General features: G+C 37.4%; 1 protein-coding gene and 1 pseudogene across 6 annotated transcripts in view; both read left to right on the top strand.

The window, feature by feature from the left end:
- The window catches only part of PRSS12 (serine protease 12), a 99,084-nt gene that overhangs the window by 47,248 nt on the left and 25,509 nt on the right, over positions 1-26,327 (top strand). For 5 of the 6 annotated variants that reach the window (XM_081485883.1, XM_081485913.1, XM_081485903.1 and 2 more), the window contains 3 exons: positions 8,222-8,427; positions 11,174-11,252; positions 12,113-12,235. In XM_081485883.1, the coding sequence (XP_081342009.1) occupies positions 8,222-8,427; positions 11,174-11,252; positions 12,113-12,235 (408 nt within the window). Of the gene's footprint in view, positions 1-2,370; positions 2,417-8,221; positions 8,428-11,173; positions 11,253-12,112; positions 12,236-26,327 lie in introns of those variants that run through there. The other variant, XM_081485924.1, reaches the window with a different exon arrangement.
- Positions 14,469-17,921, top strand: LOC145538796 (cancer-related nucleoside-triphosphatase homolog pseudogene; annotated as a pseudogene).

Raw genomic sequence — 26,327 nt, 5'->3', positions numbered from 1 at the left:
TCAGCCATTAAGGTGTATTGCTGCTTGAGACTAATTTTTTGGCTTACTTTTATTTTTTTGGTAGAGGTAATCCAGGAAACCTAGTGTTACCTTTGGAAATGTGAAGGAAAATATGAAACAAAAGGTCCAATTTGATCCTTGAATTGTGTGTCTAAGTCACATTTAAGGAGCAAAAAATTTGTACAAATATCCATCAATTCATTTTCACTTTGTTTTCCTTCTACATCTTTGCTTACTTTTTGCTTATCATTTAGTCCATTTTACATTCAACTCAAATGGTGAATTTAGGTGAGAACAATCTAGATTAAGTGAAAAAAGTTTGTAGAAATCTTCAATAATATTTCTGTAGCAATTATCAAGAAAAGCATTAAAAGAAGATCCTACTTTATGATGGTTTTTATTTTTAGAAGTATTTATTTATTTATTTTTGGCCATGCTGGGTCTTTGTGGTGCAGACTTTCTCTAGCTGCAGTGAGCTAGGCTAGTAGTGGTAAGTGGGCTTCTCATGGTGGTGGCTTTTCCTGTTGCAGAGCACAGGCTCTGGGGTGCATTGATTTCAGTAGTTGCAGCATGTGGCCACAGTCATCGTGGCTCCTGGGCTCCAGAGTGCAGGCTCGATAGTTGTGGCTCAGGGTCTTATTTGCTCCTTGGCATGTGGAATCTTCCTAAATCAGGGATTGAACCCATGTCTCCTGCATTGTCAGGCAGACTGTTTACCACTAAACCACCAGGGAAGCCCCTTACTTTATAATTGTTTCTATAATAAAGCTTCTTAATACATAAATCAGTAATTTAGTGTTACTATGACAAAGTGGATGGTCATCTTCTAGTGTGCAAGCTACAATTTGCCTTCAAATAGTATTTAGAAGAGAATCATTTAGCTTTTGATCAGTCTACATATATTTGAACATATGCTTGTTTTTTATAACTTCCCACTGAGAGGAGATAGAATTTCATATAAGAACTTATAATTATAAATAAGTATGTGACTAGAATAGGAGATTTTTCCCCCATGTCTACTTTGAATTATTAAAAATCTTTAATAAAGCATTTATTTGTAGAAATCAATCCAGAAAGCTTTGAAGATGTCAGAAGACTTGAGGTTTCTTAATAAGAATACCAGAGAACTGTCCCCCACCAGCTATATTGCCCCTGAGGATTAGTACTTGGAAACACTGAGAATCAAAAGAGTGTTAGCTTTTTCATACTGTAAGAAACAGAAATGAAGTAATAAAAATCAGGAACGTGAGTGGTAACTAATATAGATGCACTTAGAGTGAACAGAAGCTAAAAGACACTCTTTAATGGTATGTTACATAATGTCTGACAAAGTCTAGCATATGAGCACATTGTTTCTGGAGGGTTGAGAGAGAATGTGTTGCTATCAGCTAACCTCCTAAGGACTAAATAGCCATGATGGAGATTCCATTCTCTTTGAACTTGGTGTGATTCCATTAGCGCATGCTTCAATATGGCATTGTTCTTGCACTCTCTGTTTGTTAGAGTTATATCCCTTAGAAGAATTTTCAAAGGGTGTATCCTTATTGCTTTGCCTGTGTACTCAGTCGTTTCAGTCGTGTCCAACTCTTTGCAACCTTGTGGACTGTAGCCCACCATGTTCCTCTGTCCATGACAGGAGTACCATTCCTCTCTCCAGACAGGAATATTCGAGTGGGTTACCGTGCCCTCCTCCAGGGGATCTTCTCCACCCAGGGATTGAACCCGCATCTCTTATGTTTCCTAGCACTGGCAGGCAGCTTCTTTACCACTAACACTACTGGGAAGCTCATCCCTCTAGCCTTAATAGAGACCTAAAACTAACTACATGTAATTTTTAATCTTACATTTAAATAGCTGCAAAGAGTTTTAATTTCTGGCATATTTGTATATGACATTTAAAAGTTGAAGTTACATCATTCTTTTAATTGTATCCAGTAAACATAAATATAGTGTTTTGATACTGTCATTCATTTAAAAAATACATGAATAAGTTCTTCTTTGACCTTCACAAATTTTACATAGTTCCTTTTTCTCCTTGAAATTTTAGTTTAAATTTTCTTTCCCCACAGAATCCTAATGTTACTATGTTTTAAAAACTGTTGTGTGTGTGTGTGTGTGAGTGTGTGTACACATGCAGAGAGTGAGATAGAGAAAAATTAAATTGTTCTAACAAGTTCCTCTCAGGATTTTATGATTTCTGGTACACAACTAATTAAAAACAACAAATTTGATAAATGATTTTTCAACATAGGAAAGAAAAGTTGACAAAAGCTCCCATTTCCTAGACTGGTGGGTTGGGTTTCTGGTCCTTGGATAACAGGAGGCTTCATTGCTATTGTTTGTTCTGAACTGTTCTTTTGGCCACTTCAGAGGCTTTTACATCTTGGAACAATGCACTGTGGTTGGATTTGGCTGAGTGGAAGGCATGCCTTTCCTTTGTGTAGTGGGAAAAGGGAAATTTTGAAAGAGATGTTGATCTTGACTTAGCAAGACCAGTTTTAGGAGAGAATACACATGGATTTTGATGATCTACATATCAGTTCTGTATCTCTTGGACAATCATCATCTATTCCCAGGAGGACTTGATACTCAGTTTAAGTGAAGTGAAGTGAAGTGAAAGTCGCTCAGTTGTGTCCAACTCTTTGCGACCCCATGGACTGTCCATGGAATTCTCCAGGCCAGAATACTGGAGTGGGTAGCCTTTCCCTTCTCCAGGGGATCTTCCCAACCCAGGGATCAAACCCAAGTCTCAGTTTAAACACTCGTATATTAGAGCCTATTGTCTTACTGAAATTATCAGCTATGAATTACTTCATGCTTGTAACCCAGAAGTCCTTATAGGTGACACAGACTTTAATTATTTTTTTTAAAGTCAAAGAAAAATGTATTAGGTTTCACTACATCTTTGAGGATATCTTTAACTATGTACTTTTATTAGTTAAAATGTTCTGTAATTCTACTTGTTGATATATCTAAGATGGTACATTCTCTTTAGTTTGTTCATTGATTGGTAAATTGCTAAGAAATTATCCTTTTGGTTTATTTAATGAGTCTAATTTTATTTTCAACATGTTTACTTCCACCTGTCATCTACTTTTATGCTATCTATCATGCTTTATTTTTGGTTCTTTGTATGACCTTCCGGCTTTTGATTCACAAGCAATCTAATATTCTTTCTTTGCTATCTCTAGTTGTCTGAAATTTCAGCATTCTTGTTTTACTAGAAATTCTCTTTAAATTTTTAGCAAAGATATTCAGATATTTTCTTACCAATTTCACAAATTATCTGTAATTTCCCCTTCTTGAAAAATATCAAGACATTTAGCTTATTGTTATTTGCTTTCTACCTTTGCTCATCCTCACACCCAAAACTGATGGGAATCATCTTGGATATTAGTTCCAGGATGTTATTAATTTTCAATTTTCTTCAAATTATGGCTATTTGAATTTCAAATTGCTCTTCATTACACAGGCACTTACCAGCAATTATTTCCATTTTTAAAAAAAGATAAATGAGATAACAATTTCTGGCAATTCTGATTAAGAAAAAGAGAGAATATAAGTAAACATTAGAGAAAGGAAATATAAGCACAGATACAGAGGGTTAAAAATTGTGGAACACTATAAACTTACTTTTAGCCAATGAATTTGCACATCTGAATGAAATGAACAATTATCTAGGAAACTGTACATTTCAGCAAAAAATATAATTATCAAGAGGATTCCCTGGCAGTCTAGTGGTTTGGCCTTGGTGTTTTCACTGCGGGGGCCCAGGTTCAAGCCCTGGTTGGGGAACTAAGGTACCGCAAGCCATGCAACATAGCCATAAAAAAAGAAAAATAAAAACCTAAAAAAATCAAACCAAAACAAAAAATTTTTACAGTTGATACAAAAGATAGAAAACTCAAATAAATTAAAATAAATTACTGATGACAGGAGAACTGACTCTTGACTTTTCGCTGAAGAGTTTTGACCAGTCTTTAAGACACAGGTGGCTCCTGAGTTATTAATATAAATGTTGTTGTACAGCAAAAGAAAAAAAGGTGAAGATCTTTCCATTCACTGTATGAAGTTAATATAACTTGATTTTAAGTCTAGACAAGGATTCATACACAAAAGAAAACTCATGAATCTATATTGAAAATTCTAAACAAAATATTAATGAATTTATCAGCAGTATATTAAAAGAACAATATCACTCAAACAAAGTTTCTGTAAGAACATGAGAGTAGTTCAGCTGAAGCATTCAATTTAATGTATTTTGGTGTGTTGTCTATAAATGAAAACATATATGATTATCATAATAATGTTGAAAAGTTACATGATAAAAATCAGTGTTCCTGTCTCATATCTCCTAGGATGCTGAGAATAGAATAAAACTACCTTAATTCAGTTATCACAAACAAGCATGAAGTAGGAACAAATAAGTGTGCCTGTTTTTACTGCAATGACTCAGTATTATCTGGAGTTTCCACTAATCATTAAGAACTGAGGTATTGGAATTTTTAAAAAGCCAGAATTGTTATATAAATAATGCAATGTCCACCTAGAAAACCCAGGAGGATCATCTGAAAAGACACTAGAACTAGTGTTTATTAATGTAACAATATGAAATATAAATATTTTTTAAAAAGCAATAATGTTCCTATATGCTTAGTAGCAGAGAAGGCAATGGCACCCCACTCCGGTACTCTTGCCTGGAGAATCTCATGGATGGAGGAGCCTGGTAGGCTACAGTCCATGGGGTTGCTAAGAATCAGACACGACTGAGCAACTTCACTTTCACTTTTCCCTTTCATGCACTGGAGAGGGAACTGGCAACCCACTCCAGTGTTCTTGCCTGGGGAATCCCAGGGACGGGGGAGCCTGGTGGGCTGCCATCTATGGGGTCGCACAGAGTTGGACACGACTGAAGTGACTTAGCAGCAGCAGCATGCTTAGTAGAAAAATTTTTTAAATGTTATAAAAGGTACAAAACTCAAAAAAATTCAAGGAATAAACTTCACAAAAATTGAGGTCTATGTGAAAAAAAGCTATTAGTAAATCTTTACAGAAGCTGTAAGACTTCATGATACTCCACAACTCTGAATGGGAAGACAAAAGAGAAATTAATCTGTACATTAAATGCTCTCCTCATCGAAGTCTTTATTTTTCTTGGTGTGTATGATGGTTGGAGAGAAGGGCTTAACTTCCAAATTCATATGAAATCAAGTCTGTGTGATATTGGCCCAGGAATAGGCAAACAGGTCAGTGATGGTTAACAGCCTTGGTTGTGCATGGAAATCCCTTTGGGACATAAAAAATATTACCCAGGCCTGGGCCTAGTCCCACTGTACTTAACATCTTAATTCTACTTTAATTGACATCCAGTGGGGTTCAGTTCAGTTCAGTTCAGTCGCTCAGTCGTGTCTGACCGACTCTTTGTGACCCCATGGACTGCAGCACGCCAGGCCTCCCTGTCCATCACCAACTCCCTGAGTCCACCCAAACTCATGTCCATCGAGTCGGTGATGCCATCCAGCCATCTCATCCTCTGTCGTCCCCTTCTCCTCCTGCCCCGAACCGTTCCCAGCATCAAGGTCTTTTCCAATAAGTCAACTCTTCGCATGAGGTGGCCGGAGTATTGGAGTTTCAGCTTCAACATCAGTCCTTCCAATGAACACACAGGACTGATCTCCTTTAGGATGGACTGGTTGGATCTCCTTGCAGTTCAAGGGACTCTCGAGAGTCTTCTCCAACACCACAGTTCAAAAGCATCAATTCTTCGGCGCTCAGCTTTCTTCACCGTCCAACTCTTACATCCATACATGACCACTGGAAAAACCATAGCTGTGACTAGACGGACCTTTGTTGGCAAAGTAATGTCTCTGCTTTTAAATATGCTATCTAGGTTGGTCATAACCTTCCTTCCAAGGAGTAAGCGTCTTCTAATTTCATGGCTGCAATCACCATCAGCAGTTATTTTGGAGCCTAAAAAAATAAAGTCTGACACTGTTTCCATTGTTTCCCCATCCATTTCCCATGAAGTGATGGGACCAGATGCCATGATCTTAGTTTTCTGAATGTTGAGCTTTAAGCCAACTTTTTCACTCTCCTCTTTCACTTTCATCAAGAGGCTTTTTAGTTCCTCTTCACTGTGCTATATTTTAAAGGCACCCACAGGTAATTTTAATGTGTAGAATTATTGAACTATAAAGACCGAGAAGTGGCTTGTGTACTTACAAACATGATAAATAAGTAAATAAAAATGCCCTTTAAGTCAGCAGGAAGAGTTATTAGGACAGTTACTTTAGGGATAGAAATAAAGCTAGATCCCTTACTAATATTAACAGAAATAAATTCCAGAACTGTGATGTACAAAGTAAATCAGAAAAATACCTTTCCTTTAAATAGTTATATTTTATTATACATATTTCAAATGCATAATTTGCTTTCCAAAGACTTGTCCTATATGAACAATGTATATATCCAGAATCTTAAGAAATATTTATATCTGTTGAATAAAAATTTCACTTCTGGGAAGAAATCTAAGCTGCCCGCATAAAGATGTATATACTTGTAAAACCTATAAAAATTTTAAAATAAATGTGCAACAGTAAGGAAATAAATTCTTTTTTTTTTCTACACTGAAATTTGATGCAGAACCACCTTCATAAGAATCATCCACTTAGTTTGAGATCCACTAGTCTGTACAATGAGTTTTTTTTTAATAATTAAAAATTGTAGTTAATATTTTCCCCATAAATGTGTGCCAAATGCTAGCAGTGTGTGGTTGGGGTTTTTTAATGCTTTTATTTTGCAAACTTGATGCAATGAGCATTTTTTACTTATACAACTATTGAAAGTTTTATATGTAGAAAGAATTAAAGAGTAACTTTAAAGTTTCCTGTTTGATCTTCCATGACTATAAGTATTTCTAGTGGGTTAGATCTTATTTTTATTTGCAATTTATGTCAGAGTAGCCGTTACTAATACAGAAGAAATTTTAGGGTACATTTTTGAAATGAGTGTACTGCCAACTACAAGCCTGTGAAGCCAGGTCTCATAGCTGAAAGGGGATTATTCAAGCAAATTCCTCAGATAATCTGTATCAATAAACTGTTTTGCCTGAGTTCCTTGCATAACTATAAGGAAAGTATAATAACCTTATCCTAACTAAGTAGAAAGTATTTTAATATTAGCAATCTGGTCTATATTGTCATTTTTAATAAGACAGTTTCTTTTGATTTGAAACTGTCCTGATTTTCTATTGGTTGCTGGTTTTTTATTTTATATGTGAAATTTGAGTTATTTATGTATTGTATGCTATTTCCCTGTTAGAGAATGCATTCATCAACACACACACACACACACACACACACACACACACACACACATATATAGTATACATACTCATCAACTTTAAAATTTATCTTTTCACTTTCCTTTGGTGGTTTTTAGTGAAGTGGCATTTTTAAATTTTTGTTGAGCTTATTAGTCTTTTAATTTAAGGTATACCATCTATGTGTTTTTTTTTTTAAACAAGTCTTTCCCTAACTTGAAGTTACAAGGATAATTTTCCTATAATTCAAACATTAAAACTTGGCCATTCATAATCATGTCATTAATTTAACAGGAACTGAGTTTTGAATATGGTGTTAGTTTGAAATACTTCACTGAAAATTTTGTATTTGGATATTTAAAAGAAGTAATATATTATTAAAAAAGAGGGAAACCAAAGAAAAATGATATACCTAAAGTAATTCTGCCTTCTTAATTATGGTTCCTGGTTTTCTCTTTCTCAGTTAAAAATTGTGCGTTTTTACTTCTAAAGTAGGCTTTAAAAATTCTTAGCTCCCTAGGTAATTATTTAATTCTCATAATTTTCTTGGAAATCAATTTTAAGAGAGTATTATGCTCTGGAAGAGAGTAGATATTTTTGAGGAGATTTTTCTTCCTGCTTAAACTAGAGTTTAAGACTATCATAAATTTTTGACATACGACTTTCTTATTAGAAACTAAGATATAATCAAGAAGCTGTGGAATATGATAACAAAGAATGTATAGTTATTACCTCTCAAGCTTTTTTTTGATAGTCATAAAATAATTTTTTAGCACATATATATGCTAATATTAATATATGAAAGTTAAGAAATATACTTGGATGAGAGTATATGTTGTGATTTATTCAAATGTACGATTGACTGACTCTCCACATCCTCAAGAATGCTCTTGTTTCCAGGGGCCCAGCCAAAGCAAGGAGCATGGCATATTTTGGGGAAGGGGAGGGACCCATCCATATGGATAATGTGAAGTGCACAGGAAATGAAAGGTCCCTGGCTGACTGTGTCAAACAAGACATCGGAAATCACAACTGCCGCCACAGTGAAGACGCAGGAGTTATTTGTGATTATTTTGGGAAAAAAGCGTCAGGAAACAGTAGTAAAGGTATGTCACCTTCTGGGACGTGTCTGTGAAGGTCAAAGAATATTCATCCCCACGTCATTATTCTGAGCAGCACTTGGGTAATGAACTCCCTTCCATAAGTATATATTCAATCCCTTGTTCCTTCTGCTAGTATTTAGAGGCAGTGGTTCTTCACCAACTTGCCTGTGTGGGATTCCCAGAGAGGGCAGAGTTCAGGGGCAGGAGTGGGCTTAGAGGATTTTGTAATCTCTGAGATTGTCCCCCTTTGACATTCTTAGCCGTTTATAACCATTCCTTTTTTGAATGTAATAAAACTGTCAAACTTGCTGGTATCCTTGAAGGTTTAGAAATGATATTTGCTTCATAAAAGTAGGAAAGAAATGAAAATTTAAAGGTGAATCAGAGAAGGGCTCTTCTTCCACTCTTATTAATATCTTAACAGGGATAGTTTTTGAAATTAATTGCAAAAAGAAAATTATCTTTTGTAGATTCTACTCTCTGAAATTTAAAAATGTAAGGAAAAGAAAAGTAATCTTTCAGTATAATACAGTGATGGATAGTTCATACTTATATAAATAGAAGAGTTCATAGAAACTCTGAGTTTAATTTTTATGAAACAAATACTGCTTTAAGTGAAGAAGGGGAAAAACTAGCTCTTTTGGAGGAAACTATGGTTATGTTTTATGAAAAGAACAGTTGTTTATTTATGTGGATTAATAATTCATGGTTTTGATACTTAAGATTTTCTTAAAATCAGGTGTATCTATACTTGAGTATCCTCTTTTTCTAACATCTTTTAATAACCATTAAAGACAATCCAATAAATTGGATATTGTTAATATGATTCTTCAAATCTGAGAGTCTTTTGAGTGTGAAGAATATTTGCAACCCTTTATGCTTTGTTTTATATATATATATTTATTTATTTATATATATATACATATTACATGAAATAAACTTGATTTGGTAAGCCAATTTTTCCCATCTATAGACTGTAACTTAATTAAATTCCCTTCACTAATTTAAATACAGTTACAAAGTAAACATAGCTAATTCTTTGGATTATGGAAAATTTTGTAAGCAGTAGAGAAACATAAAAATTCAGTAACTATGAAATATTTTAGTATATTTCTATGTAAAATAAACCTATCTTAAAATTTGAAATGCCATGTTTATTTCTTCATTATTAATACATTTGCTTTAATGCCTTCCACAGGTGTAGCAATGCTCATTTTGATACCTTTCCATGGTCCCAGTGCTACCATATCTGAAATAAAAAGATTTTATCTTAGACCAGCTGGATTACTGAATCAGACTTATTAACTTGTTGATTTTGTGTTGAGGTTTGAGACCTATTAACTTCTATAAGGTGATTAAAACACAAGCCATCAGTTTTTGGTCATCTGATGGGATCCTTTCATAAACGAATTTCATTTTACTTTATAACTTTTTTATAATAGTGAATTTTATGGCTTTCAGTAAATTTTACTTTTTTGCAATCTGGTACTTTGCCCCAGAATGATGTAAACTTTTGGTTTTGCTTGCTTAATATTAGATCATTCTTTGTGTTGGCATTATATGCATTGACCTGACTTGGAACATTGTTGGAAACTTGTGTATTTCTGGTATCTTCTAACTTACAGTGTAATGTAGAAGACTCATATCATAAGAGATGAGGATTAAGGTTTGACGGCATGTCTCTGAGTTCATTTGACAAATTAGTGATCTTGGTACACATTGCTGAACCTCTTTCTCCATGAAGAAATACCTAGTGCTGATATCCTGTTTGGCTCCCTTTTACCTGTTATTATGGGAGAACATTAATGCTGATTAGACTTTCATGGTCTTGGCACAATTCCTACCCTTTCTTCCTACTCTGATAGAAAAACAGTATATACTGTATTTTATACATATATACTTAACCATCCCTGGGTTGGGAAGATCCCTTGGAGGAAGAAATGGCAGCCTACTCCAGTGTTCTTGCGTGGGAAATCCGATGGACAGAGGAACCTGGCAGGCTCCAGTCCACAGGATCTCAAGGAGTTGGACATGACTGAAGCAACTTAGCACACACACACTTTCTAAAATTATTTTTAAAACTAGTCATATCTTATTTACTCTTCTTTTATACACCACCTTTTCATATATTTTCAATTTAACTCTTTTTTTTAATACTCTTGACAGAAATCTGTTATTTTGAGATGTTTGACTGCATAATCTTAAATCCAATTTGCCACTTAAACTGGCTTAGTAAATCCTTTCTGTATATTAATGTGCTATTTGAATAAATGTAAATTTGTGTCAGAATTTCTTCCTGGGAATGTCCTTTGCTTCTCTGAGTTACATTCGTATATGTGGCTTGGAAGAGTGTTGGCCGTGAAAATTAAATAATTCAAATCATCATTATTTTTTGTAGTCCTCTTGTTTAGTATTTCTGAACTCCTGAACAGTCTCCATAGTCAGCAGAGGAGTAGGTGTGGATACCATAAGGACGATGCACTAGATAGGGCCAGACCATTCAACAGTCCATGAAACCTCCTCAGAGCTGACTGTGGGAAACCTCAAGTTCCTTGTCTACTTGTGAATTATTGTTGTCTTCGTTAATTGAGAAAACAATGTTTAATTTTTATTATAAGAAAAGTAGCCTATAATTTGAAGAGAAAAGGCATTTGAATAGAGGAAGAAACTGCAGAGAAATGTGTCACTTGTATCTCTACCCCAGTATCAGCAATGTGGTAGTTTAATTAAAAACCTCATTCTGCTTCAGATTCCCTCTCATCTGTTTGTGGTTTGAGATTATTGCACCATCGGCAGAAGCGAATCGTTGGTGGGAAGAATTCTTTAAGGTAAAAGTTTCTTCAGAAGTGATTTTCCATATTACAGAATTATTTATACAGAGAGGGGGTTACAAATTGGGGCATTTTCTACTATTATATAGTGGATTTGTCTTATTTTATTTTCTAAATTAAATACAAATTACACCGATAATTTCACTGCCCTTTGACCTATATTTATTTATATAGACCATGTTCTTCAAATCACTATCCCCTGATATATAAGATAGATGGGTTGCAGAAACAAACTGATTTACCAGGAAATCTGAAAAATTGTATAACTACATATTTATTTAATTTAGAATATATTTGTTTTGGACTTGACTCATTCTTAATAATTTTTTTGTTTATTGAATTTACAAATGGAAAATTAGTGCTTTGCTTAGTAAATATTTTTTCAGGGGAATTCCCTGCACCTGGCGGGCTACAGTCCATGGGGTCACATGACTGAAGCAACTTAGCATGCATGCCAATGGTTAGGACTCTGCACTTTCCCTGCCACGGCTCAGGTTCAATCCCTCATTGGGCAACTGAGATTCCCGCAAGCCATGTGGCATGACCAACAGAAAAAAAAAAGAAAAAACCCAACTTCTTTAGGGTGTTTAGGTGAGGGAGAAAATACACTTCAAATCACGAAATATAGAGAAGACACAAATTGTTTCCAAGGACGTCAGAGTTTGGGGCGATGCACACAGATGCTATAGGCAAATCTTCATGGTGTTCTGCTCAAAGTTGTAGGAATTCAAAGTAGGAAAGGACTTCACATTCTCAGGTCTCTTTTATACTCCTTTCCTCCTACCTGCACGCCTAAGTCATTGTTTTACTGGATGATGTGCCTTGCTTTTCTGATGAGTGCTTTACTTTCTTCTTAGGGGTGGTTGGCCTTGGCAAGTATCCCTCCGGCTGAAGTCATCCCACAGAGATGGTAGGCTCCTTTGTGGGGCCACGCTCCTGAGTAGCTGCTGGGTCCTTACAGCAGCACACTGCTTCAAGAGGTATGTGTGTACCTTTCCAGATAATGCACTTTGGCCCTTGCTTACCAGTTCTTCCAACCCCTTCCTGCTCTACAGCATAATGGACACTTGGAGTGTCAGAGATAGGCTATAGGCATTCCTCGTCTCCTCCAATGGCACCATGGAAGCAACTGGGTAACATTAGGAGCAAAGAGAGCTCTCAGGAAATCACTTGCTACCCTGGTATTAAACTCTAGGTTTAGGGAGAAGAGAAGATGAGTCTTTGGAGGGGAGGCAGCTTCTTCAAGAACATGTCTGAGGATGAAATCATATGCCCACAGAGCTGGAAGAAACTTCAAATTATTTGCTTCTGAATGCTAAGGAATAGGGAGGCCACGTTTAGTGTTTTGATTTGAATTTTAGAACCTTTGAGTCTTCTTGGTGTTTTGTGTCTTCTAGAGAAAGAATTCTCTATGTGTACCTGTCAGTTTGCATCCTGGTTATTTCCTGTTGTCTCAGACATTTGGGGCTTCCCTGGTGGCTCAATTGATAAAGAATCCACTTGCAACGCTGGAGACATGGGTTAAATCCCTGTGTTGGGAAGGTCTCCTGAAGAAGGAAAGGGCAAACCACTCCAGTATTCTTGCCTGGGAAATCCCATGGGCAGAGGAGCCTGGCAGGCTGCAGTCCATGAGGTCGCAAAGAGTTGGACACGACTTAGCGACTAAACCACCACCAGACATTTTATCAGCCCAATCTGAAGTCTTTCCAGTTCAGAGGGGAAGCCCTGCAGAGGAATACAGTGTGCCAGAGTCACACTGCTCATAGTGGCAGCACCTGAAGTGGAACCTGGTGGTCCTTTCTCCATGTCCTGTGCTCTTTAGCGGCCCTGGAGAATGGCCATTTCCTCAGCATGAATTTTAGTGTTTAAAAATGTGTACCATTGCTTGGCAAATATTAATGATGACTGAAGCAAGGTGATGAATACAGGGGTTTTCAGTATTCTAATTTTGTGTATTTAAAAATACTCAAAAAATGTTTTAAATAGAACATTACCATAGTGTTAAAACATCTTACGACCAAAAATTTGTTTTGTATTTTTTCATTTATGAGATTATGTGGCTTCATTGTGTATTTACAATCCATCCATGTAGATTTTGTTCATTTTAACTGCCATATGAGTGTGTTAAGTCCTATTGTAAGATGCAACCAACCACAGTGTATTTATTCTCCTACTGGTGGATAGTTAGGTGGCTTTCATTCTGTCACTACTAAAAAAGAGTGCTGCAGTAGATATACGTGTCTCATTGGTACATACATGTGGGAGCATTGTTCTGGGTCCAGGAGTATGGGTGCCACTCATATTTACTAGGCATTACTAGTTTATGTTCTAAGTAACTGTATCAGTTTATATCACAGCAGTTTGTAAGTTCCTGTTTCCTCACATCCCTATCTCAATTTGATACCATCAACGTTTTCAGTTTTTGCCAGCCTTAAAGAGTTTTTGGATTTCTTCTTAATTCTATTCTCATTTCGTGTCTTCTTATTTCATGAATTATTTGTTTATATCCTTTGCTTATTTTTCTATTCAGTTGTCTTTTATAATTGATTTTAACATTTTTTGGATATATTCTTTGTACAAAGTCTTAGTTATTATGTGTTACAGATACCTTTTACCAATCTGGGGCATGTCCTCTAGCTTAAGGTTTTTTTCTTATGAAAATATTTCAATTTTAATATTTTTAAGTGTGTCAGTTTCTGAAGTCTTATAATAGCTTTGTATATCTTATTTTTAAAATCCTTCTTTAGCCCCATAAGAAGATACTGGAGTTACGGGAATGGTTTGGGATGTCAGGGTAGTGAATCTCTGTTTCATTTACTCGGTAGTGCAAAACCACTAAAGGTTTTCGAGCTTTGAAATAGGATCAAAGAGGAGTTTTAGGAGATATGTCATTGGAGATATATGGGATAGATCTGAGGGGGGAAAGCAAAGTTATTAATCTAGGAGTCTGTGAACAAGCTTCAAATTATATGAAAAATATTTACATACATGCTGCTATCCTTTTTTCTAGGTAACTCAAATTGGCCCATGTTACCAAGTGATTAAACCCATTGTGGTAGGAACTGAAGGGAGACTGGCTGTAAGGCTGCTGTAATAAAGGTAGAAGGTTGCAGAGGAGAGGAGGGAGAGAAGGTAGAGACACCGAGAGAAATCAGTAGAACTTGGTGCTGGGTAACCAGAGAATGCGATCTGGCCATTAAGACCAAGGTTAGTATGGCCCAGCACGTGTTTGTCACTGGGCCCCCAGGGGTTGGAAAAACAACAATGATCTAGAAAACCACTGAAGTTTTAAAGTCCTCTGGTGTGCCTGTTGACGGATTTTATACAGAAGAAGTCAGACAGGGAGGAATAAGAATAGGGTTCAATGTTGTCACTTTGTCTGGCATCCGGGAACCTTTATCCAGAATTGGGTCAGAGCTGCCCCCTGGAAAGCATGAGTAGGGCAGTGCATAGTGGGTCTGACGTCCTTTGAGCAGCGGCGCTCCCAGTCTTGAGGAATAGATCAAGCCCTGAGCCTTGGAGTGGGAGCACTGACTCCAAGACCCTAGACTACCGGAGAACTAACCCTAGGGAGTATCAAATAGTGAGAACTCACACAAAGAAACTGTTTGAATATAAGACCTGGCATTACCCAGCCACCAGTAGCACCCTGTGCAGGACATGTCAGCTAAACAACAAACAAAACAAAAATATAAACCCAATCATCAGCAGACAGGATTACCACCTCACTCAGCCTTGCCCATCAAAGGAAAAACAAACAAACAAACAAAAACTCAGCACAAATCTCACCCTATACAAACACAAACAACTGGACCAACTTTAGGAGGGCAGAAACCAAAGAGAAGAAAGAATTCAACCTTGAAGCCTGGGAAAAGGAGAGCTTAAACACAATACTTAAAAAAAAAAAAAATGAAAAGGCAGAGAAGTACTACACAAATGAAGGAACAAATTAGAAACACAGAAGTCCAAATGAATGAAGAGGAAATAGGCAAACTACCTGAAAAAGAATTCAGAATAATGATAGTAAAGATGATCAAAAACCTTCAAAACAGAATGGAGAAAATGCAAGAATCAATTAACAAAGACCTAGAAGAATTAAAGAATAAACATACAGAGACAAACAACACAATTACTGAAATTAAAAATACTCTGGAAGGAATCAATAGCATAATATCTGAAGCAGAAGAATGAATCAGTGAGCTGGAAGGTAAAATGGTGGAAATAACTTCTGAAGAGCAGAATAAAGTAAAAAGAAGGAAAAGAACTGAGGATAGTCTCAGAGACCTCTGGAACCTAAATGTAAGACCAGAAACTATAAAACTCTTAGAGGAAAACAATAGGCAGAACACTCGATGACATAAATCAAAGCGAGATCCTCTATGACCCACCTCCTAGAGTAATGGAAGTAAAAATAAAGTAAACAAGTGGGACCTGATTAAACTTAAAAGCTTTTGCACAGCAAAGGAAACTATAAGCAAGGTGAAGAACAACCCTCAGAATGGGAGAAAATAATAGCAAATGAAACAACTGACAAAGGATTAATTTTCAAAATATACAAGCAGCTCATACAATTCAATACCAGAAAAACAAACAACCCAATCAAAAAGTGGGAAAAAGACCTAAATAGCCATTTCTCCAAAGAAGACATACAAATGGCTAACAAACACATGAAAAGATGCTCAACATTGCTCATTATTAGAGAAATGTGAATCCAAACTACAATGAGATACCACCTCACACTGGTCAGAATGACCATCATCAAAATGTCTACAAAGAATAAATGCTGGAGAGGGTGTGGAGAAAGGGAATGCTCTTGCATTGTTGGTGGGAATGTAAACTGATACAGCTACTATGGAAGACAGTATGGAGATTCCTTAAAAAACTAGGAATAAAACCACCATATGACTCAGAAATCCCACTCCTAGGCATATACCTTGAGGAAACCAAAATTGAAAAGAGACACATGTATCCCATTGTTCACCACAGCACTGTTTACAGTGGCTAGAACATGGAAGCAACCTAGATGTTCATCAAGAGATGAATGGATAAAGAAGTTGTGGTACACAATGGAATATTACTCAGCCATAAAAAGGAACGCCTTTGAGTCAGTTCTAATGAAGTGGATGAACCTAGAACCTATTATACAGAGTGAAGTAAGTCAGAAAGAGAAAGATAAATATCATATACTAATGCATATATACAGAATCTAGAAAAATGGAACTGAAGAATTTACTTATAGGGCAGCAATAGAGAAACATACATAGAGAATAGACTTGTGGACATGGGGAGAGGGGAGGAGAGGGTGAGATGTATGGAAAGAGTAACATGGAAACTTACATTACCATATGTAAAATAGATAGGCAACTGGAATTTGGTGTATGGCTAAGGAAACTCAAACAGGGGCTCTGTATCAACCTAGATGGGTGGGGAGGGAGATGGGAGGGAAGTTCAAAAGGGAGGGGATATATGTATACCTATGGCTGATTCATGTTGAGGTTTGACAGAAAACAACAAAATACTGTAAAGCAGTTATCCTTCAGTAAAATATAAATACATTAAAAAAAAAAAAAGGCAACCTTAATACCACCAGAAAAAAGAAAAAAAAGACCAAAGTTAGAGTTCCAGCTCCTCCAACTGGTCATTGTTGCACTTTGTGGAGATTATTTTCACCTCCATCAGCCTCAGTTTTCTCATCTGTAAAATGAAGGCAATAATATTCCACAGCGAGGAACAAATGATCTGCAAAATATGTAAAGGTTTTTTATATCTGTAAAATTAAGAACAAATGTTGGTTGTTATTATGGGAGCGTTCAAAAACAGGAATCAAAGATTATTATTAACAAAAGTAGAGAATTCAGGGTGGTTTCATCCCACTAACTATTGGAGAAAAAGGTAGGAAATTGCAGAGAAACTGGATTCTTGGGCTAAGAATTTAAGTGAAATCATTCAGTATGTTCAGTTTAGATTTTCCTCCTTTTGCTCAAGACTCCTTGTCTTTCAAGTTGATCTCTCTCTGCTAAAAGTTATAGACCTTGAGGTTCAAGGCTTAGAGTATTAAAGTAGGGAAATTGTCCAAAAATTCCACCTGAGGTTGAAAACTTTGATCTGACTTTTGAGTTCCCTCAAAGGTTCTTTTTTTTAAGGTACATGTTTGGGTTTGTTTGTTTAAAGGTCATTATTCCTCTCTTGGCTTGCTCCTTCTAGATTATTGCTTCAAGTCAGTAATCATCTCATTTGTGTTTATTAGCTAAGTGTCTAATATATTACTTGGCACAAACAGATCCCCTAAATGATGGTTACATGATGAAAGTGGGGGATCAGTTGCCAGATAGTGGATATATTTAAGAATGTTGGACTCTTTAGAAGATGGTGGTATTTTAAACCTAGATCAATGGATAATTCTTTCCATATGTCATTCTGAATTTCTTCCCATTATCTGCACAGTATAAAATAAAGACAGTTGATTAAAAAGCAGAGGGGCAGTTGATGATATGCAGCATTCTGACTTGCTTTGGATAGAATGCAAGACTCTTAATGTTAATAGGGAAAAATCTGTTTTGCAAAGGTGTTACGCATCCATTTTTCTTGGTCTGTTGTTTTGAAGTGCCCAAGGAGGCTACAACTCACATCTTTATTACAGTAAGTTTTTTGAAAGCCAGTGATTAGAGGACAGTGACCAGTGATTAGAACAAACTCCAAATTTTGTCTTCTGGGTTCAGGGACTTAGGATTAAAACAACCTTCTTTTAATCATCAAAAACTCGGAAATGTGCAAAAATAGAGAATTTTCCTCTGGAATTGTAGACACTGTAGTGTAGAAGGGGCTTCCCAGTTGGTGCAGTGGTAAAGAATCTGCCTGCCAATGCAGGAGATGAAAGAGACATGGGTTTAATCCTTGGGCTGGGAAGATCCCCTGGAGGGGGAGATGGAAACCCACTCCAGTATTTCTTTTTTTTTTTTTTAATATTCATATTTTTATTTATTTGGTTGCACTGGGTCTTAGTTGTGATACGTGGCCAGGAATAGAACCCAGGCCTCCTGCATTGGGAGTGTGGAATCTTAGCCATTGGACCAGCAGGAAAATTCTTGCCTGGAAAATTCCATGGACAGAGGAGCTGTCAGGCTACAGCTCATGGGGTCACAAAGAGTCAGACACGACTGAGCAACTGAACACACACACAGCACACTGTGGTGTAGAAGCAATGTTGTTAGCTTCTGAGAGGTTCTCTTCCTTTTAAGGACTTCCCTTGTGGCTCAGCTGGTAAAGAATCCAGCTGCAATGCAGGGAACCTGGGTCAATCCCTGGGTTGGGAAGATCCCCTGGAGAAGGGAAAGGCTACCCACTCCAGTATTTGGCCTGGAGAATTCAATGAACTGTATAGTCCATGGGGTCACAAAGAGTTGGACATGACTGAGCGGCTTTCACTTCACTTTCACTTCCTTTTAAATTCTTGGGAGTCTAACTTTAGGCCCACTGGGAGGGGACCTAGATTTCGTTTTTTGAAATTAGCTCTCTCACACCCTTTTCCTTTCTGTTTGTATTTCTACTGCTTTAACTATCAGTGAAGTGTCAGTCACTCAGTTGTGCCCGACTCTTTGAGACCCCATGGACTGTAGCCCACCAGACTTCTCTGTCCATGGGATTTTCCAGGCAAGGATACTGGAGTGGGCTGCCATTTCCTTCTCCAGGGGATCTTCCGGACCCTGAGATCAAACACTGGTCTCTTGCACCGCAGGCATATTCTTCACCGACTGATCTATGAGGGGGAAAAAGCCAAAAGCCAAATTTTCTTTTCTTTAAAATCGCTCAGTCGTGTCCAACTCCTTGTGACCCCATGGACTATATATACAGTCCATGAAATTCTCTAGGTCATAATACTGAAGTGGGTAGCCTTTCCCTTCTCCAGGGGATCTTCCCAACCCAGGGATTGAAACCAGGTCTCCCGCATTGCGGGTGGATTCTTTACCAGCTGAGCCACAAGGGAAGCCCTAACTATAGTTTCTTATTCATGGGGCCTTTTTTGGTGCCTAATTCTTGCAGTGATAATATGGGCCAGTGCTCTTGAACAGCCTTTCTGAACAATACAGCATAGATTGCTCTCACCATCTGTGTTATTTTATGCTATAGGATGACAGTTTCTTAAGTGTTTATATTTTTGGCTCTGTAGAATATTCACTCTTTTATGTAATCCTCATATCAGAATAATCTAGGAATGATGGCCTGGGGATGATGAGGTCAGAACACAATTACTCATATGCACCATCCTGTTATACTCATTTCTTATAGTGTCTCTATATGATAAAGGTACTTTATTGGTAGGCTGACAAAATTTTAGTAATCCAGCTCTATGTTTGTAGCTTTCACATATTATGAGGTGTCCAAAACATTCTTTTATGCTAACAGGGGTAACTGAAGTAGTTAGTGAATCACTGTTTAAAGGCCTTCTATTCATTGGAAGGACTGATGTTGAAGCTGAAACTCCAATACTTTGGCCACCTCATGCGAAGAGTTGACTCATTGCAAAAGACCCTAATGCTGGGTGGGATTGGGGGCAGGAGGAGAAGGGGACGACAGAGGATGAGATGGTTGGATGGCATCACCAACTCGATGGACATGGGTTTGGGTAGACTCCGGGAGTTGGTGATGGACAGAGAGGCCTGGCGTGCTGCAATTCATGGGGTTGCAAAGAGTCGGACATGACTGAGCGACTGAACTGAACTGAACTGATCCCATATTTCACATTTTTCCTAGTGTTAATAGGAATGCAACATCCCGTTGGCAGTTTGAAGCAGAAACCTGGATAAATGAAGTTTTTGTTTTGCAGTTACCCTGTGAATTTTACACAATACAAATTGCTTGCTTATGCTGTTTCTTATTTTAAATAATTATTCAAGTACAATAAAATGACCCTCTGTCTGTGGTAGTATGGGAATATAATTGAGAGGAAAATTCCTGAATGTTAAACTAATTTCTTTTAATTGCTTGTTCTGATAAAAAACACCATTTTGAAGGAAAGAATGTACTTCAATAAAAGGATTCTTTTATTTCTGTAGTTCTGCAGAAAATTTGATTTTATCAAGAATTATAGCTTGACCTGATTTTATCTTTTTGACTATTTGCCTAGAGACACCATAGCAGCTGGAAATTGTCAGAGACTAGTGCTCTGAAAATCAGAAATATCTCGATTATTAGAGATTATAAAGATGAGGCACAGAAGTAATGGGAATTACTTTTTAAAAACAAAATGTATCCTGTACTTAAACCTGTGTTTCAGCATGACCTGGAACATGGTAGAATTCTTTAAGAACGAGGTCTTTGGTGATGTACACAATAGCATCAATCATGTTAAAATCATTTCCTGAACACACACCACATGGGTATAAGGGGCAGTGAAAGATTCTACAGAGGTCACTTCTCCGTGAGCAATTGGAATCATTTACTCAAGCAACTTAGTCAGCCACTTTTTGACTTTCAGACAGCAGACAAGGACAGATTCTAGTAGTAGCAGATGTGTACAGGCTGATGTAAAATATTGGTCTTTTTGAATAGATAAATCTATAGAGAGAACACACATAAAGAAAATGACCCTGCCACCTGAATTAACTCTTCTCTTTTTAATTCTAGAAATTTTAAATTGTTGTTTAATTCTAGAATCTCAGAAAAGCTGAAGTAGAGGATCTGCCCTGTCTTAGATACTCTTTTGCTCAAACTTGTCCAGGAATTTCATCCAGTTTTTATTTGAGGGGGAGTCGAAGGCATTTCAGCAAAGCAAACAACTGAATGGTGTGTCAGCCAAAATCTGAAATGTTTGTTTTAGAAGCAGTTTTGAAAATAATCTATCAAAATAACAAAAGTTCAACTAGAAATACCTTAAAATATATTGAAAAAGAGAATTCCTTGATAAGTTTTCTTGAGAAGTCTAGAACCATAGAAAATGCTTTCTAACCCCAAAACTATACTGGTAACCTCAGCCAAAGTGTTATCTGTGAAGTATATAATCATACCCACTAGGAGAGGTGACACTGGAGACAAATATTTGGCTAGCAAACTAATCCAGTCTTATGTCAGATGATCTTCAAATTCCAAGCATAAATCTATTCTAAGAATAACTGGAGTGAAAGGAGTGTGGGAATCACTTCTTGGGTTTAGCTGGTCCATTTCTTAAATCAGAATTTTAAAAGTATACATACTAATAAAGAACTTCATTTTAACAAGAGTGGTGCATTTTTTCCCTTCTTGTCAGGTAAATATTTTGTTTTTATTCTCAGTTTAATATCAACTCCTGATTGGTGAGCATATTAATTTTAGGGTATACTCAAAAATGGGCTTCCCTGGTGGCTCAGCATTAAAAGAAGCCACCTGCCAATGCAGGAGACATAAGTTCTATCCCTTGGTCTGGAAGATCCCCTGGAGAAGGAAATCGCCACTCACTCCAGTATTCTTGTCTGGAGAATTACACGGATGGAGGCAGGCTACAGTCCATGGGATCACAAGAGTTGGACACGACTTAGCGACTAAACAGCCCCTGCAGTACATGAAAGTCCGTGCTAAAATCTACCTGGTCTGAGAACAGTGTATTCACGGGATGTGTACATGTTCATGTTATTGCAATCTGTTAGTCATCTTGTAGGAGGCTCACTTCATTTCAGTGAAATTCCAGGCATGAAGGGATGGGAGTTAAGCCGGTGCCTTTCAGTCTTTGTTCTGGTGGTTCTCAAGTCCTACTGTGAATTTGGATCACCTGTGGTCCTACATCAGCTCTGTTGATTTCATGTTCTCAGAGTTTGTGTGGCCTGGACATTTGTAGTTTTAAAAGTGGTACAGGTGGTTCTCATGAGCAACCAGCATTAATGAGAATGGTAGATCTTTGTGGGGACCTTTGTTTATTTTTCCAAAGAAATAAAAACTTCTGTGATGGTGTTGTTACAACATAGCAATTGGTGAGATGTCTCTTTCACTTCTTTAATTTAGGGATGAGAGTGTATGTATGTGTCTTCCAAAAGAAGTCATTTATCATATATTTATTAAGAGCTTTCTCTGTGCCGACTTCTTTGCTCACAAATGTGAGCACAACATGGTCTTACACTTAGGGAGCCTTTAACAGGGTAGACCTGACATCTTAACAAGTCCTAGTGTGTGTGTGCATGCTCAGTCACCTAAGTTGTGTCCAATTCTTTGTAACCCCATGGACTGTAGTGCACGAGGCTCCTCTGTCCATGGGATTCTCCAGGCAAGAATAAGCCATGCCCTCCTCTAGGGGATCTTCCCAACCCAGGGATCGAACCTGCATCTCCTGCACTGCAGACGGATTCTTTACTGCTGATCCACTGGGGAGTCCCAACAAGTCCTAGAAGCTGTTGTAAATGCTCTGACAGTGCTGTTGGAGGTGTTCAAAGGAAGGCTTGGGCAGCTTTCTGGGAGGGCAGGAAGAGTGTCCTAGATCTTGAGACTTAAAAGTTAAAATCAGTTTTTGCCATCTTAGGGTGAAGGGGGGGGGATGATACTGCAAATAGTTTGAATAAAGACAGGTTTGTCAGACACCTCTTCAAGCCACTAAAATGACTGTGGCACAGAAGCGGTATCAGAGTGGTGGACAAGGGCCATTCTTGGATGGATTTATGTATCACCGAAGGAATTTGAACTTTATTGTGTTGACAGCCGGGACCCCTTGAGGGGTATCCAGAAGAGTAGTTATATTACCAGATATTTCTATCTGGCTATTTCTGTTTCGCTCTGGCTACAATGTGAAGGATGGCTTGAAAAACTTAAAACTTGAAGTAATGATGCCATTTAGCAGACTGTTACAGGAATTCAGGCATGAAGTGACAACGAAGGCAAGATTGTCCAAGACTTTAAGACTGGAATATTCAAAAAATAAATTTCCATGTGATAATGTCCTGTTTCTTTGTTCACTGGCTAAATTTTTAGATAACGTAGGACATATTTATGTAGGTTTTTTACATGCAAGGATTATTTTAGCTAAGTGTCAAAGCCCTCTTTTGAAGAACAGAAAATATTGTTGCATTAAAAAATAATTTTTACGTTGGACAGTAATGTAATTATCTTAAATAATATAAAAAGTTGACATACGTAGGGAATGTCTCATAACTGGAGCTTAAGAGTTATAAGCAACATCAGAGACTGCATTAAAGAAACATAATAAAATAGGATGCCTACTTTATGCCAGACTATTTCTCTAGACCAGTGCTATCTAGTAGGAATATAATGTGAGCCACAAATACAAATCATATATGTAACTTTAAATTTTCTGGTAGCCACTTTAAAAGATTAAAAAACTAAATGGGTGAAGTTAATTTTAATGATATATTTCATATAACTTAGTATATCCAAAATATTATATAAAAACTGAGATATTTTATATTCCTATTATCTATAGAAACAATATATTTTATATTCTTTTCCATACTAAATGTCTGAAATCCTGTGCACATTTTGTACTTTTTTTATAGTAAATATTCACCACTATATTTCTTTTTTAAAAAATTATTTAATTGGAGGCTAATTACAATATTGTGATGGTTTTTGCCATACATTGCCATGAATCAGCCACGGTGCACATGTGTCCCCCCATCCTGAACCCCCCTCCCACCTCCCTCCCCACTCTATCCCTGTGGGTTGTCCCAGAGGACCGGCTTTGAGTACCCTGCTTCATGCATTGAACTTGCACTGGTCGTCTGTTTTACATATGGTAATATATGTGTTTCAATGCTGTTCTCTCAAATCATCCCACCCTCACCTTCTCCCACATAGTCCAAAAGTCTGTTCTTTACATCTATGTCTCTTTTGCTGCCTTGCATATAGGATCATCGTTACCATCTTTCTAAATTCCATATATATGCGTTAATATACTGTACTGGTGTTTTTCTCTCTGACTTACTTCATTCTGTATAATAGGCTCCAGTTTCATCCACTTCACATCTCATTTTGGACCATCCACATTTCAAGTGCTCCAATAGCACATGTGGCCACTGCCTCCTGAGCTGGACAGTGAAGCTTGAGATTAATTTCTTAAACTCCACTCCAAAGATACAGGCAACCTTTTAGCAGCACTTTCAAGGATGCAGTGACAGTTAATCACTTGGGATTTTTCTTTAAAAACCTGTATAATGAGACATATTGAATTTTATAATACAACAGTATCGATACACAGAAAGTAGAAATGAGTTATTTAAATATCTGATTATTCTTCATGACTGTTACTTTTTACAGTTTCAGGATGTGAAATAATCCTAAACTTAAAGTTTGAAGTGGAACCCACAAGAAATCTAAGCACAATATATGAAAAGCCTTCTGTACTTTAAAGATATGTGATAATTTAAGGTTCAAAATGGAGAATTTCAAGGAATCGCAGGAAATCATTAGCTTCATAGATCACTAGTAGGTCATCATCTTTGTTGCATTGTTTGGGTTTTTGAGTTGACATAGTTACAAAAACCACTTTATATATTGAAGTGTTGTCAGAGCCCTACCTAGGGCTATTAGAGTCTTTGAGCAACTTTTAACTTCATTGCTGTGTGGGCTTGTCTCTAGTTGCAGTGAGCAGGGGCTACTCTTTAGTAGTGGTATGCAGGCTTCTCATTGTGGTGGCTTCTCTTGTTGTGGAGCACAGGCTCTAGAGTGGGCTTCATAATTGTGGCCCTGGGGCTCCAGAGCACAGGTTCAGTAGTTCAGGTGCATGGGCTTAGTTGCCCCACAGCATGCGGGATCTTCCATTTTCCTGGACTAGGGATTGAACCCGTCTCCTGGATTGGTAGGTGAGTTCTTTACCACTGAGCCACCAGGGAAGCCCTGTTGAGAATGTTTTAAGTAGCCACTAGAGGAGAAGTGGGGGCTTCCTAGGTGGGGCTAGTGGTAAAGAACCCACCTGCCAATGCAGGAGACTTAAGAGACATGGGTCCGATCCCTGGGTCGGGAAGATCCCCTGGAGGAGGGCATGGCAGCCCACTCCAGTATTCTTGCCTGGAGAATCCCATGGACAGAAGAGCCTGGTGGGCTACAGTCAGACATGACTGAAGCAACTTAGCACACACGCACAGATGGAAGTGAACAAGGTGCTGTACTCTTCAGTGAGAAAGAGGAAGTGATCAGGAGGTGGACTGGATCTTGTATGGTAGGTTGGTGGTTCTCAATGGGGGACAGTTAGCACCATAGGGAATATTTGGCAATGTCTGGAGACATTTTTGGTTGTCAAACTTGGGTGCGTGTATGTGAGTGTGTGTGCAGCTGACATCTAGTGAACAGAGAGGCCAAGGATGCTTCTAAACATTCTAAAATGCACAGGACCCCCCTTTACAGTAAAGAGTAATCTTGTCCCTAATGTCAGTAGTGCTGAGCTTGAGAAACTGCTTTAGGTAGATGTATCAGAATCAAGGTATGTTGGCTGAAAAACAGGCTGAGACCTATCAATCAAGTAAATATTATGCTTATTTTTTATGTGAGTAGTTCCTATGGAAAAAAGACATTCATTAAAAATCTGCATTCATTCATTCATTAAATCAACCAATGTATGCTACATTTCTACTTAACTGGCATTGCTATACTAGATGTGTAAGATTCATCAGTGAACACTGATAAAAGATCCCTGCCCTTGAGTACCTTTTGTTTAAGCAGGATGAGACAGAGAATAATAAATATAAGTAAACTATATTGTTGGTTAGAAAGTAGAGTTTTTAAAAAAGGAAAAAGTAGAGCAGATAAGGATAGTGGGAGTGCTGGGGGAATGGAATGACAAACAAGGGTGGGCTACAATTTCAAATGAGCATCAAAGTAGGTCTCACTGAACAAAGATTTAAGAGATGAGCGCATATGATGAATATATGTTGCCTGAAGATAACAGTTTTGGTTTACATTCAGTTCACAGGAAAGGGGGAGTAAAGTGGATTGTGCTAATTAAGTGATCTGGGAGATATAGTGTTAGACCAGATATGGTTTCTGCCCTCATGGAACTTGATGGGAAAGTCACCATCTTGGAAATGACAGAAAAATGATGACAACAAAGGCAAGATTGTCATTTTGCCCTATTCCATTCGCTCCTGTTTTGATCCTTTTTCA

Source organism: Giraffa tippelskirchi, chromosome 1, assembly GCF_054371585.1.
Source record: "Giraffa tippelskirchi isolate mGirTip1 chromosome 1, T2T-mGirTip1v1.2.pri, whole genome shotgun sequence".
NCBI lineage: Eukaryota > Metazoa > Chordata > Mammalia > Artiodactyla > Giraffidae > Giraffa > Giraffa tippelskirchi.
Note: the sequence above shows the minus strand (reverse complement) of the source record. Positions and strands in the feature narration are given on the sequence as shown.